General features: G+C 49.6%; 1 protein-coding gene across 1 annotated transcript in view; it reads right to left on the reverse strand.

Annotated features, from left to right (window-relative positions):
- gas7b (growth arrest-specific 7b) overlaps positions 1-13,492 on the reverse strand; it is a 47,803-nt gene that overhangs the window by 3,757 nt on the left and 30,554 nt on the right. Inside the window, exons 7-13 of the mRNA XM_030339684.1 lie at positions 12,820-12,935; positions 12,161-12,235; positions 7,289-7,367; positions 5,490-5,618; positions 4,818-4,941; positions 2,716-2,795; positions 2,150-2,248 (exon numbers count right to left, since the gene is read on the reverse strand). Coding sequence (XP_030195544.1) covers positions 2,150-2,248; positions 2,716-2,795; positions 4,818-4,941; positions 5,490-5,618; positions 7,289-7,367; positions 12,161-12,235; positions 12,820-12,935 — 702 coding nt within the window. The remainder of the gene's footprint in view (positions 1-2,149; positions 2,249-2,715; positions 2,796-4,817; positions 4,942-5,489; positions 5,619-7,288; positions 7,368-12,160; positions 12,236-12,819; positions 12,936-13,492) is intronic.

Below are 13,492 nucleotides of genomic sequence, written 5' to 3' on the forward strand. Positions count from 1 at the left end.
CTAAATAAACAAGAACCTGGATTCGGGGATTCAGTCTGTATCTGGGGGACGAGACGGACGAACAGCAAAACACCCATGGAAACAAAGGTGTTTATATGGTTGCAACCAAGCAAGCTAGAAACATACAGGGCTCACAACAAAACGGTCGAGAAAACAATTTTTACAGGGCTCACAACAAAATGGTTGAGCAAACACATTTGTACAGAGACTATCAACATCAAGAATACCACGAAGACAAAGTTCACCCAAGGGTACTTTCAATTTCAAAAGCAAGACGGCCGAGTCGGCGTCTGATTTGCAGTCTTCTTTTTCTTTCAGTTCACGCTATTCCTAAAAAGCTTGCCCAAAGTTTACTCGTGTCTGGCCTCTCTGTCGGTCAGTCTCCCTTTTCTCTTCTTCTGTTCCTCCGACATTGGGTTTCTCTGTCTCTTTTTAGTCGGCTGATCTATGATGAATATAACAATCCCTTAGTTGTTTGTGTTTATATCGAGCCGGTTCCGTGTTTCGGGGTCTGTGCCGTAAAGCACCAACGCCCGGAGTTCAGAACTTTCAACGCGTGACGCTTAGCGACGATAGCCAATCAGCGTGGAGCTTGACCCGACGTCACTGACAGAGAGTAGTGACCCTTGCACAGAAGGATACGGCCGACATCTTTCTTTATTCTGGGTGGAAATAGTAACATAGTTACGCCATTAAATGCGTTTATGGAAACATTTTTAGCGAGAAATGTGCATTTTACTTTCATAATGTTCGCTCGGTAAATGTGAAGGATGTTTGGTTCGATAGTTATGACGAAGAGTGAACGCTCCGTTCACTTGCATGGACAGCGTCTCTGGTTGCTAAGCAACCTCAACGTCTTGGCGGACTATTTCTCTGCTGATCAACACTACGAATGCTGGAAACACACCAGACACACCATGTGAAGTTATTTAACCCGATTATCGTTATTTATGAGTCTTTAGCCCAAGTGAAGGAGTTCAAGTACCTCGGGGTCTTGTTCGCGAGTGAGGGTACTATGGAGCGTGAGATTGGCCGGAGAATCGGAGCAGCGGGGGCGGTATTGCGTTCGCTTTACCGCACCGTTGTTACGAGACTCTGTCCATGCAAGTGAACGGAGCGTTCACTCTTCCTCCATTGGGAGGTGTTTCAGGCACGTCCAGTGGGGAGGAGACCTCGGGGAAGACCCTGGACTAGGTGGAGACCTCGGGGAAGACCCTGGACTAGGTGGATAGATTATATCTCAACACTGGCCTAGGAATGCCTCGGGATCCCCCCGTCAGAGCTGGTCAATGTGGCCCGGGAAAGGGAAGTCTGGAGCCCCCTGCTTGAGCTGCTCCCCCCGCGACCCGACCCCGGATAAACAGATGACGATGAGATGAGATCGTTATTTATATCCGAGATTATTTAATCTAACCCGATCTAAACTCTATCATGCACCCAAACACGGCGGCGTTTGGGTTTCCTACCTCGGACTCTAGCGCAGCCACATGCGCGTTGAACCATTTTTGTGACACACAATGATCAAGCGTCAGGTTAGGCGCGTTAGCGTTATCCAACGCGAGTAACGCGGTTGGTGTGGCCGTACCATTAGTCGATTGATCCTTGATGAATGCAACAATTGCCTCGCAACTGGCTGTTTATATCTAGCCGGTGCCATGTTTGGGTGTGTGTCTGTGCCGTAAAGCATTTTCGAAACTACAATCTGACTACATTTTCGAGGATACTTCCGTTGCGTCACATCCGGATTGTGTCGGTCCGAACAGAGCAAGTTGCATATGCGCTTTTTCACTGGAGAGGCGACATGGGTAAATGACACACCCACCAATCGACCCAGAAATGGATGCAGAACCATCAGCATAACTCTCAACCTGCATACTTAATGTAATTTTGGCTAAAAAAGTTGCATAGTGGGCCTTTAAGTTATTGGTAGTTATTGGATAGTGGTTAATTACCGGTTGAAGCGTTGAGTTATTGATCAAAGCACTTATTTATTAGTTGAAGTGGTTAGTTGTTGGTTGATGCAGCTAGTTACTGGTTGAAACGGTTGGTAATTGGTTAAAGGGGTTAGTCATTGGTTTAAACAGCAAGTTACTGGTATAGTGGTCAGATAGTGGATAGTGGTCGGTTGAGGCGGAGAGAGCTCTCTTACACTCTGGTTGAACATGTCTGTCTCGTGGCGGAGGGTTGTGTACTGACACAGATGCTGTCGGATCATCTCTATTCGCTCCACCTCCAGGCGCTCCAACTCCTGCACAGGCCATGGGAAGAGAAACAAAATACACCTTATTCATGAATAGCCTACTGTGTGTTTGTCAGCGCAATCATTGTTTTGAGGAACTAGGATTCATGTTTTCCAGTAAAATATGATTTATCTGATGGGAGGTTGAACAGTACTGAGTCACTCTTGAGAAAGGGAATTCACTGACTTAACAAACAATGAAACATTTAGGGAAGTGTTCATGCTGCTATGAGCAATGCCTGCCCACCAAACTTTTTCATTTTCTTCTTTGCAAAGTGTGTGTTGAATGAGTCTCATGGTTCTAATGCAGCCACTTCCATAGCACTGGCCAGTCGTACAGCAAATTCTTGGGAACAGTGAGACTCAATCAAAACACATTTTCATCAAAACATCAAGTGGGGAGGGTAAAAACTGCTGCTTGCATCTTTAACCCTTTACAACTACTAGTCCTCCTCAATCTACTACTAGTACCTTACCAGACTAGTGGTGACCATCTCCTCAAACCATTTGGACTGGGACTGGTTGTAAAGGTCCACACAGCGCATCAGCTCATCTCCTGGGGCCGGACGCCAAACAGAAAGACGGGAGGGTGTCAGCTGGTAGTTACACATGCTCTCCATTAGGGGGAGTTATCGTCACGATACGGCCCCTTGCCCACTGCTCCAGTAGTTATGGCAACACTTTCAAGCATTGCAACACCAGGTGCTCCACGTGAACACACTCACAGAAAAATGCTCGCTCAAGCAAAGACACACAAAGACATACACCCACACCTCTCTGACACACAGATGCGCATACGCACACACACACACACACGCACGCACGCACGCACACACAGACAATTATCCAAATGGCTTGGATAAAATGATGGTTCACAATAACAGGAAATACTTTGACCTGAAAATGACAATGACATTTTACTGGCAATATCAGACAAATGATCACTGATGAGGAAATTATGCAGATCTATTCTGCATTGTTCAGGCATCATATTTGAAGGCCTCTCCGACTAATATGAATATTCAAACAATTGGATTCCTTTAATCTTCTGCCACTTTCGACAGATACAGAAAGAGTATGTCTATAGTTTTGGCAACAATAACGGTTTAATTTTTTTCGAAGGAAAGCTGTATATTAATAAAGATGGTGAGCTCCAAGATGTGGAGGGACTTTGTTGTGATCGAGAGCAGATGTGTTTGCTGTCTCTGCCACAGAGCAGCGCTCAGTAACAACTGCTGCTCACAGATTGCAAAAGTGGGATGGAGGAGTGATGTGTGTGTGTGTATGTCTACTTCTGCGTCTGTGTGAGACGGGCAACGTGTGTGTGTATGTGTGAGAGCAAGGTGTGTGTGTGTCTTAGTGTGTGTGAGAGAGGTGTGTGTCAGTGTCTGTGTGTGTGTGTTGGTGTGTGTCTGCTTATGATAGAGAGAGATGGATGTGTCAGTGTGTGCGTCTGCGCACGTGCGTGAGTGAGTGAGTGCGTGTGTGTGTGTGTGTGTGAGAGAGAGAGGTGGGTGTGTTGTTGTCATGCATGGTCGGAATAGGACCCCACCACCCAGTGTGAAGGAGGTCTGCATCTATTTGCTTTTACCACCATCACCAGAACCACCACCCACCACCACCACCCTGGAGATCACGCTGTCACACGCTGTCACTCCAACCTTTTGTTTTAGGACTCTTTTACAGTTCCTCGGATTGGGTTTTTGTGTTACCGAATAGCCGCGCTTCTTCCAATGCTGCTTTTACCTCCAGAGCCAATTATTCATTGTTTTCAAACAGATGACCTGGTTGGTAGCTAGGTGGCGGTCAAGGTTCATGAGTTTGGCTCCTCTTGGTGAGTGAGTGAGAGAGTGAAAGACAATGGTGGGAGAATGAGAAATGTGAGAGGGAATGTGTGAAAATGCTTTTGCGTTTGTGTGTTTTTTGCACAGGCGTCAGTCTGTTTCTGTGAACACACCCTCGTGGGTCTGATGAAGGCTGAGTGTTTGGTGTGAAAGAGGAACAGACATGTGGGATATCTCTGGCCCCTCTGAGTGTCCTGGTGAGGAGCTCAGTCACTAACCCAAGAGATCAAACTCAGCTGGTTCCCTTCCAAAGCATGCGACACTTCATCTTAAAACGATGGAAGTATAGACCATTGACAAACGCGCTGTGACAAAATGTATTTCTTAAATATTTATAAAAATAATAAAATCGAACATCTGGAGCGAAGGCGGAACTAAGGAGTTGAGCAATTATCTCGTGCCCGGAAGCAGCTGTTAGGAAATCGGACAGCCGCTAGGTCGCTGTGAACGTTCACGTTGACATCCATGCGTTCATATATCGGATATTTTTTGAAGACACCTGCAGGTGTCTGGGTTACAACAAAAACCAGTGGGGCATGACCAGAACAACTGGGTTATGACCAGAACCACTGGCCTACGACCAGAACAACTGGGTTACGACAAGAAACACTGGCTTACAACCAGAAACACTGGGCCATGACCAGAACAACTGGGTTACAACCAGAACCCCCCCCCGGGCTTCAGCCAGCATCCCCGGGCTACAACCAGGACACAACCACAGGCCTTGTCCTGACCTGCTTGCGTGGACTTCCTGCGGGCCTTCTTGATGTCCTCCTCCGTCTTGTTGCTGAGCTTCAGCTCCAGCTGCTGGCTCTTCACCTCCAGGTCCTTCTGCCGGTCGGCCAGTGCTCGGCGGGCCTGGGCCGGACAGGGGAGAGGAGACACGGGGTGAAACGCTGAAACACACTGCTGCTGTTTATAGACATGGATTTTTCTTGTAATCTCTTTTGAAAGAGAGAGGTTCAGAAATAAATCCATCAGTGGCGCTTTTTTGGTCGATTGCAGCACCGTGCAGGTCGGGGGTGATTCAATTATCGTAGCCGGGTCTCCCGGCTACAAGCTAAAACATCCGATGGCATTATGTTTTTGGTCGGAATGGCTCTGTCGGGACGATCCTAGGGAATAACTTTTAGCGTGAGCGCAATATCGGCGGAAAAGAAAACAATGGAAAAGTAGCAAAAGCAATATAGCACTTTTATATCAGCAGCATCAGTTCTGAGTCTCTGGAAGTTTGTGGTCAACTAAACAGTGAATTGTGAGTTTTTAATCTCCACCATGGTAGTTTGTTCCCCAAAAGTTCAGTCTTCGGTGCCCGAAAGCACAGCGTTGGTGTGTCCGGGAGGCCAAAAACGCAGACAGCACCGTACGTTTATCCTGACAAAGGCCGGAATACGTAGCGGCCTTACCTTCTCCACGGCGGCGTATCGACCGATGAGCTGCTTCCGCAGGTCGGCGATGTGGTGGTCGAACCTCTTCATGTCCTTCTTGAAGTTGTCCCTGAACGACAGCAAGGGCTTCTCCACCTCGCTCTGAAGCTGCAGGGTGGAGGAGGCGGGGCGGGGGGGGGGGGGGGGGGACACGTCAACGGTTAAGCTACGACCGTCGCCAGCCAGGCTTTGTTTACTCTGGGAGACGAACATTGGATTTGTCTCTCGTTGGGATTATGCTGGAGGCGACTGGAGGGAAAAAATGAAAGCTTTTTGTGTCTGCAAAGAAAAAAGAATGAGAAGACGGCAAAAGTCTGTTTATCTGACAGAACTGTCAACAGATGAACCGTTTCGAGGGAGAACAAAAAGTTCTAAAGTAGGTCAGAGCAGTCTTTGACATGGAGGGTATTTAATATTGCCGGGACGTATAAGTAACTGGATGTTTCTGGAATATGTCTCGAAAAATTAAAAAACACTGAGGCTCTTCTCCTAGCTCTGTTCAACGTCTCGACGCCACCGTGCGTCCCACCAGACCCAGCCTGGGCTAGGGGGAGCAGCTTAATCTCAATCCAGCCTCTGTCCAAGGAATCCTTATCATGCACACACTTTCCAATATGTCTTCTTTCCCACAAATCTCTCTAGTCTCTCTCTCACTCTCTCTAGTCTCTCTCTCTCTCTCACTCTCTCTCTCTAGTCTCTCCCTCCCTCTCTCTCTCTCTCTCTCTCTCTCTCTCTCTCTCTCTCTCTCTCTCTCTCTCTCTCTCTCTCTCTCTCTCTCTCTCTCTCTCTCTCTCTCTCTCTCTCTCTCTCTCTCTCTCAGTCCCCCCCCCCTCTATCTCTCTCTCTCCAGTAGTCCCCCTCTCTCTTTAAGTTCTGATGACTACCCCCACAGGGCAGAAACTGCGTGTCAACCGACATCAGTGGGTTAATTGAGCCTGAACAGCCAGTTGTGCTCCACACAGGCAGGCTGGCTGGTGGAGGTCTGCTACGGGTGAGTGTGTATTGTCACACCCATCTGCTAACATTCCTGACAGAAGTTCATTGGCTGGTGCACAGCTGTGCACCCTGCTCAGCTGGGCTTCAACAGGCATGTCGACCTTTGACCTTTACAGTGGTTTTGATGCTCGACCCCAGGTCTAATTTCAGAGTGACTCCGTATGGGAATAGGGCTGTCTGGACAGCGGATGGAAAGAGCTTTTGGAAAGGAGCAGCAGAGAACGACACAATACACGGTAACATTTACATTTGGTAGAGAACGTTTCATTGTTTCCCTCCATTGGAGCTATTTTATTGATCCCATACAGGACATTGGGAAAAAAACGTGACCCTATATATGACGCATATGCATGGAAACGTGAACATATTGTAAGCGCTGTGGTGGAAAGCTACCTTGGAGGTAGTCTCACAAATGTAAATGTCTGACAGCCGACTGTCTCAAGCTGTTACATTTTATTTTGCCAGGGGTGGGATCTATAAGCACGTAATTGGCCAACAGCGATAAAACACAAACTCAGTCAGCACTTGTAAAATCTACAAATTCCCGTAGGTGGTGTGAAGACAAGTTAAAACTTCCGGCTGTGACACCAAGTTTTAGAACAAATTGTGAAAGGACACTGTGGAGAAATTGTAGAAATGCCCTAAATGAAATCCCTCTTCGAAAGGGAGCGTTGCGTATCTATGACCCCTTTCGGTTTAGGCCTTCCAGCCCAGGCTGCCAGCCATCGCACCCCCCCAGGCCTTGAGCTATAACATAGTACGCCTGTTGGGTCCCAGATTACCTTGGAGGAGAACTTCAGATGAACCTCCGCCTCGTCTGCAAGGCTCTTCTTCAGCTGGGCCCAGGCCTTACCGAGCGTGCTGAGAGAGAGAGAGAGAGAGAGAGAGAGAGAGAGAGAGAGAGAGAGAGAGAGAGAGAGAGAGAGAAAAAAAGAAAGAAAGAAAGAAAGAAAGAGAGAGAGAGACACACAGAGAGAGGGAATGGAAAAGAGTAAGAGAGAGAGAGTGTACAGGAGTTAAATATTATACACAGGAAGGACCACACAGGCACTAAAGGAGGTATTGTCTTGGGGGTCGTGGTGGATGTGGTGGATAAAGGGGTGGGGGTGGTGGTGGTGGTGGTGGTGGTGGTGGGGGTGGTGGTGGTGGTGGTGGTGGTGGTGCGGGGGGGGGGGGGGGGGGGGGGGGGGGTTACAGTGCGGATAAGAGGAGAGAGAAGGAGGACGAGGGGGGGGGAAGCGCGCTGGAAAGTGAGAAGAGACGGAGCTAGGAGGTGAACGAGTCACAAGATCTACAGAGGCGGTGGGAGGAAGCTGCTGGTTCACGGACACACACACACAGAGACACAGACACGCTCTCACACACACACACACACACACACACACACACACACACACACACACACACACACACACACACACACACACACACACACAGAGACACAGACACGCTCTCACACACACACACACGCACACGCACACACACACACACACACACACACACACACACACACACACACTCAAGGACACACACACACACACACACACGTAAACGCACACACGTACACTTAACAAACTCACAGACTCACACAAACCCACACACACACACACACACACACACACACACACGTACACTTGCCCAGAGAGACAGATGGGAGTGCTCTGGCGGGTGTTGCTCCCAGATGCCCGGGGAGTCAGTAAATACGGAGCGGGGGCTGCTGACCCGGGGTCAGAGATGAGAGCGTACGGCAGCCTGGAGATATACAGCAGCACTCGGCGCACTCGTCACATCGGTGTTTAGTTACAGAGACGCCGCAGCGCGAAAAAAAAAAGGAAGAGGCCGAATCGTTCTGAAGAGAATCCAATAATTTGTCCGACTCGTAAACGATTGAAATACAATTCCACTCCGATAAATCCAGAGAAGGAGTGCCTCAAAGAAAACGTTTTTTTCCCCTGCACTCTCCCCCCTCCCCCCCCCCCCCCCACCTCACCCCGACACACTTCCACTATAAAGAGACAGAGTTTCAATATTTATTTTAAGTTTAAGTTTAAACTTTTTAAAGCCGTTTTTAATAAAAGTGTTCACTTGGAGCGACCGGAGCCCAGGCCGTCCCCTGTGGGGGGGGGGGGGGGGGGGGGCAGCGGGGGGGCTGACAGTCTTTATGGCTGAGCAGGTCACTTCAAAGAGCTGCCTCCAAATGAAAGACATGTCTGGAATGCCCCTCAGACACCCAGCACATTCCGGACAGCCCCAGCGCGGCCCGCTGGCACCTGCTCCGCGCTGGGCCTGCCTGAACACTGGGACACCCTGTGGGAAGGACTGTGTGTAAACTCAGCACAGGGGTCAGGGGTTAGTCCGCAGTGGGGGGCTGGGGGGGCAGGGGGGGCTCCGTTCCCGGTTTTTTAGGAGGAGGGGAGCGTTTCACTTCAGAGGTACTTTACCAAACGGTCATGAAATGAAAAATGCGAGAGGGAGTGACCTCTGTGTTCTCGGGAAGTTACGACCACTGAAGCCGGCGGCTCTGAGGCCTGTTCCAAATCCCTTTTCTTTCTGGGATGAACCGAGCCTTTGAGGAAACCCAGGCCAGCAAAAGCCTGCCCACAAAAACAAGGACAAGACAAGCTAGCCATCTGGCTAAGCTAGCATGTGATGTGTGTGTGTGTGTGTGTGTGTGTGTGTGTGTGTGTGTGTGTGTGTGTGTGTGTGTGTGTGTGTGTGTGTGTGTGTGTGTCTGTGTGTCTGGAGGGGAACCGGCCCAAAAAACGACCCCCAATCCATCAGTCCCCTTCTGTCACGACATCATGTTCTTTGAAGGCTTGGAGTTCTCTGATGACAGATGGACGCCGGCCAGCGACATAAATACTGAGACATGGGACGGCCATCGACTGTTTTATACCAGTACATAACCAGCTACGTCCATTACACCAGACCATACCCTAATACGTCCATTACATCAGAACATACCCTAATACGTACATTACATTAGAACATAACAAGCTAAGTCCATTCAACCAGAAGATAACCAGCTACGTCCATTACACCAGAATATAGCCATCTACGTCCATTACACCAGAACAGAACCAGCTCCATCCATTACATCAGAATATACCCTAATACCTCCTTACAAGAACATACCCTGATACGTCCATTACACAGGAACATACCCTAATACCTCCATTAAACTAGAACATACCCTAATACCGCCATTACACCAGAACATAGCCATGGCCTATCTTTGGTACCGGAGCAGTATTTCCCGCCCACATGCCTCAAATCCACCCAACAAACGGTAAATTCAAGAATAGCCGGGGCAAATTAATCGGGGCTAGGTCTGGCCAGAGGGCAGGAACCGACCGACAGAAAGAGGATTGTCTGGCGCGAGCTTGACGACAATGCTGGGCCTGAAACGCCCAGCATAATGGCCTGCATTGTGTCCGCGTGGTCCAGGGTGTGGGCTGGCGGAACTGGCCGGCATTATCCACATTTCTATAATGGAACAGATCGCAGCAGAATCCCACCCAGCAGCAGCGCCCGCCGCTAGCCTGCTTCTACGCCGAGAGAGAGAGAGTTGTATGATGAGTAAGACATAAAGATATGTTATTAATAATGAAGATGAGATGTGGGGGCGGGGGGAGGGGGGAGGGGGGCGGGGGGAGGGGGGGCTATTGAGGGATTCCGTCCAGGTCAGCGTTTCGGTTCTCCGCGCGGATCCCCGACGTGACTTTATTGGGGAGTTGCCGAGGACATTAAGTTGTCGCGTGTTGCTATGACAGCAGAGCTGCACATTTCCCAAAGTCCTAATAAGGATGTTGCCGTGGTGGTGTTCATTGCGTGGCGTCCGCATCAGGCCCCCCCCCCCCCCCCCCCCGTGGTCCGGTCTCATTATGTGGCTGAAGCCCCGCTCGTCTCTTTATTACAGAAGCAACACCACCCCCACCACCCCCACCACCACCACCACCACCACCACCAACACCACCACCACCACCAACACCAACCCCAGGTCCAGACAACGCTGCCTTCAGCATGATCAGTCGGACCTGTGCAACACCAGCCCCCTCCAGGATAACACAATCAGAAAGCACACGCACACAGAAACACCCAGACACACACGTACACACGCACTCACACTCAGGCACACAAACACACCCACACACTACCAAACTGTCTCTGTACAGCTGAATGGTGTCTGCGCTTGTTTCATTTTTTTCCAATCTTCCAATGGTTCCTCCCTCACTTTAACCATCCCTACCTTCTCCCGGCCTTCTCTCCCTCCCTCCCTCTCCTCCTCACCCCTCTCCTCCTCGACCCTCTCCCTCCCTCTCCTCCTCATCCCTCTCCCCCTCCTTCCCTCCCTCCCTCCCTCCCTCCAGTAACTTGCTGTCAGGGGAAGATGAAAGAGGACACAGGAAGACTAGAGACATAGAGACATGGTCCTACAGACCCACACACACACACACACACACACACACACACACACACACACACACACACACACACACACACACACACACACACACACACACACACACACACACACACACACACTTCACATGGCTGGTCCGTTTTGCCCGTGGGCAGGGGCAGATTATTTAACGTAGAACCGTCACGCTCGGCTGTGATCAGAGAACTGCTTCATTTGCATGTTGTAAAAAAAACAACTCACGGTGTGCAACATTCAACTCCGTTTCGCGTGTTAAGAAAAAATGTGCTGCACTGCTGTCATGGCAACACACAACAATTGATGGTTTTGTTAAAGTGGCGTAAATGGTGCAACTTCTTGATTTTCGCGGAAACGGGGGCTGATGTCGTAATTTTTTCACAACGCGTATATGAAGCGGTACGCTCTAATAATAGAACACGGCCCATCGTCAGGTTCTCCTTTAAGTGCTTAGCAACCACAACAACAACAGCACAGGGCAGATTTACATACATAATAGGGGGGGGGGTTGTGTGTGTGGAGATTACAGTCCAGATTAATTTTATCAGGAGAGGGCCTCACTTCTCGGTCAACAACGTTTCCGATCACCCAGATCGTGTCGTTGTATGAGGGGGACACTTTCTGCAAATCTCTGACAGCATTCACACACACATACACACACACACAACCATGCACGCAAACACACAACCACAGACGCACACTTTGTTGTGTCCACAGAAAACAAAAGCAGAGCTGTTGGACATCCTCTCTGGTGTCGTTGTGTCCCCTAGAGGGGACAGAAAGCCCCCTAGAGGGTGTGGTGGGGCCAGACTGGATTTATTTATTCCCCGCCCGACGTACAGTCAGTGTGGGTACGATGTCAGACCACCCCATCTCTGGGATTCCACCCGACCGTCCAGGTGGCCTCAGATGACTGCTGAGCCAACCGCAGCGCTGGGTTATAAATGAGAAACGTTCACAGTTTCTGAAAATTGTTTTTGTTTCTGAAACGTTGCCATGGAGACGGACTTCCGGAACTGAGTCATATCCGCTGCTTATGCCCAACATTAGTTCCCCCTTTTCATATGTGAAGGCACGGTTGGAGGGCACGTGTGTGTGTGTGTGTGTGTGTGTGTGTGTGTGTGTGTGTGTGTGTGTGTGTGTGTGTGTGTGTGTGTGTGTGTGTGTGTGTGTGTGTGTGTGTGTGTGTGTGTGTGTGTGTGTGTGTGTAACTCACCCCTCTTCCTGGCCAGCTAGGGGGATCTGGGAGAGTTTGGAGAGGCTCCTAGCGTACTCTTCCTCTATCTTTATCCTGCGAGAGAAGAGGAGAACGCTGTTACCACAACCTTACAACATCGACCCCCCTACAAAAAAAAAACCCAACCGCACCCCTTCCAGCACTGTTCTGCATGTCGACGACAGCAGGGAGGAAATCATGCGCTCAGAAAAGTTGAAGTTGGGTAGCATTCCCTGCTGGTGGTCATGGTAACCAAGCACAATAAGCCCTGTGACGATGGAACGCCGTGTCAGAGCGAAACAGAAGAGAGCAACACCACAGAGGAGGTGAGTAAATATGTGGGGACGCGCATATTGGAGCACAAAGACCTACACACATGCGCGCGGGCACACACACACACACACACACACACAGATAAACAGGTTGGATCACAAGGTCATGCCCATGAATGCACACAAACACACACACAAACAAACACACACAAACCAACACACACACACATTAGGGCACAAGGTCATGCACACACACGCACTAACAAACAAACACCCTCACACACACTCTCACTTACTCACTCACTCACCCACTCACTAACTCACACACGCACACACAGCCATACATGCACGCACGCACACCTTGCCTCTACACGGGCGCTGTCTTACCTCTCGCGGACGAACTCGGCCATCTCCTTCTGCATCTGCTTCCCCTTCAGCTGCTTCTGCAGCAGCACCTCGAAGCCCGAGACGCCAGCCGCCCCCTGGGGCTCCTTCTTATCCATCTGATGGACGGGACACAGGACGCAGTACATCAATTAGTAAAGACAAGACAGCTGCACACGCTCACACACACACACACACACACACACACACACACACACACACACACACACACACACACACACACACACACACACACACACACACACACACACACATATATAAGTACACACATACAATACACGCACCCAATCAGAAAACTGAAACACACACTGAAACACACACCTACCCACTCACACACTGAATCACACACACACACACACACACACACACACACACACACATACATACAAATATTCATACACACACATAAACAAACACTGAAAAACAAACACAAACACACACACACAGACGCACAAACCCTCAACATACATGCACACACACAGATTTATACAATCAAACGCAAACACACACACACACACACACACACAACCACACACACACACACACACACACAACCACTGACACACACACGCTGTCCTTGTGAAGTGGAAGTAATGATGTTTTGGCTCGGAGACGATAACAGAGGCAGCAATCGCTCATGAGACTCTTCGTCTAA

The sequence above is a fragment of the Gadus morhua genome, chromosome 18 (genome assembly GCF_902167405.1).
Source record: "Gadus morhua chromosome 18, gadMor3.0, whole genome shotgun sequence".
Classification (NCBI taxonomy): domain Eukaryota; kingdom Metazoa; phylum Chordata; class Actinopteri; order Gadiformes; family Gadidae; genus Gadus; species Gadus morhua.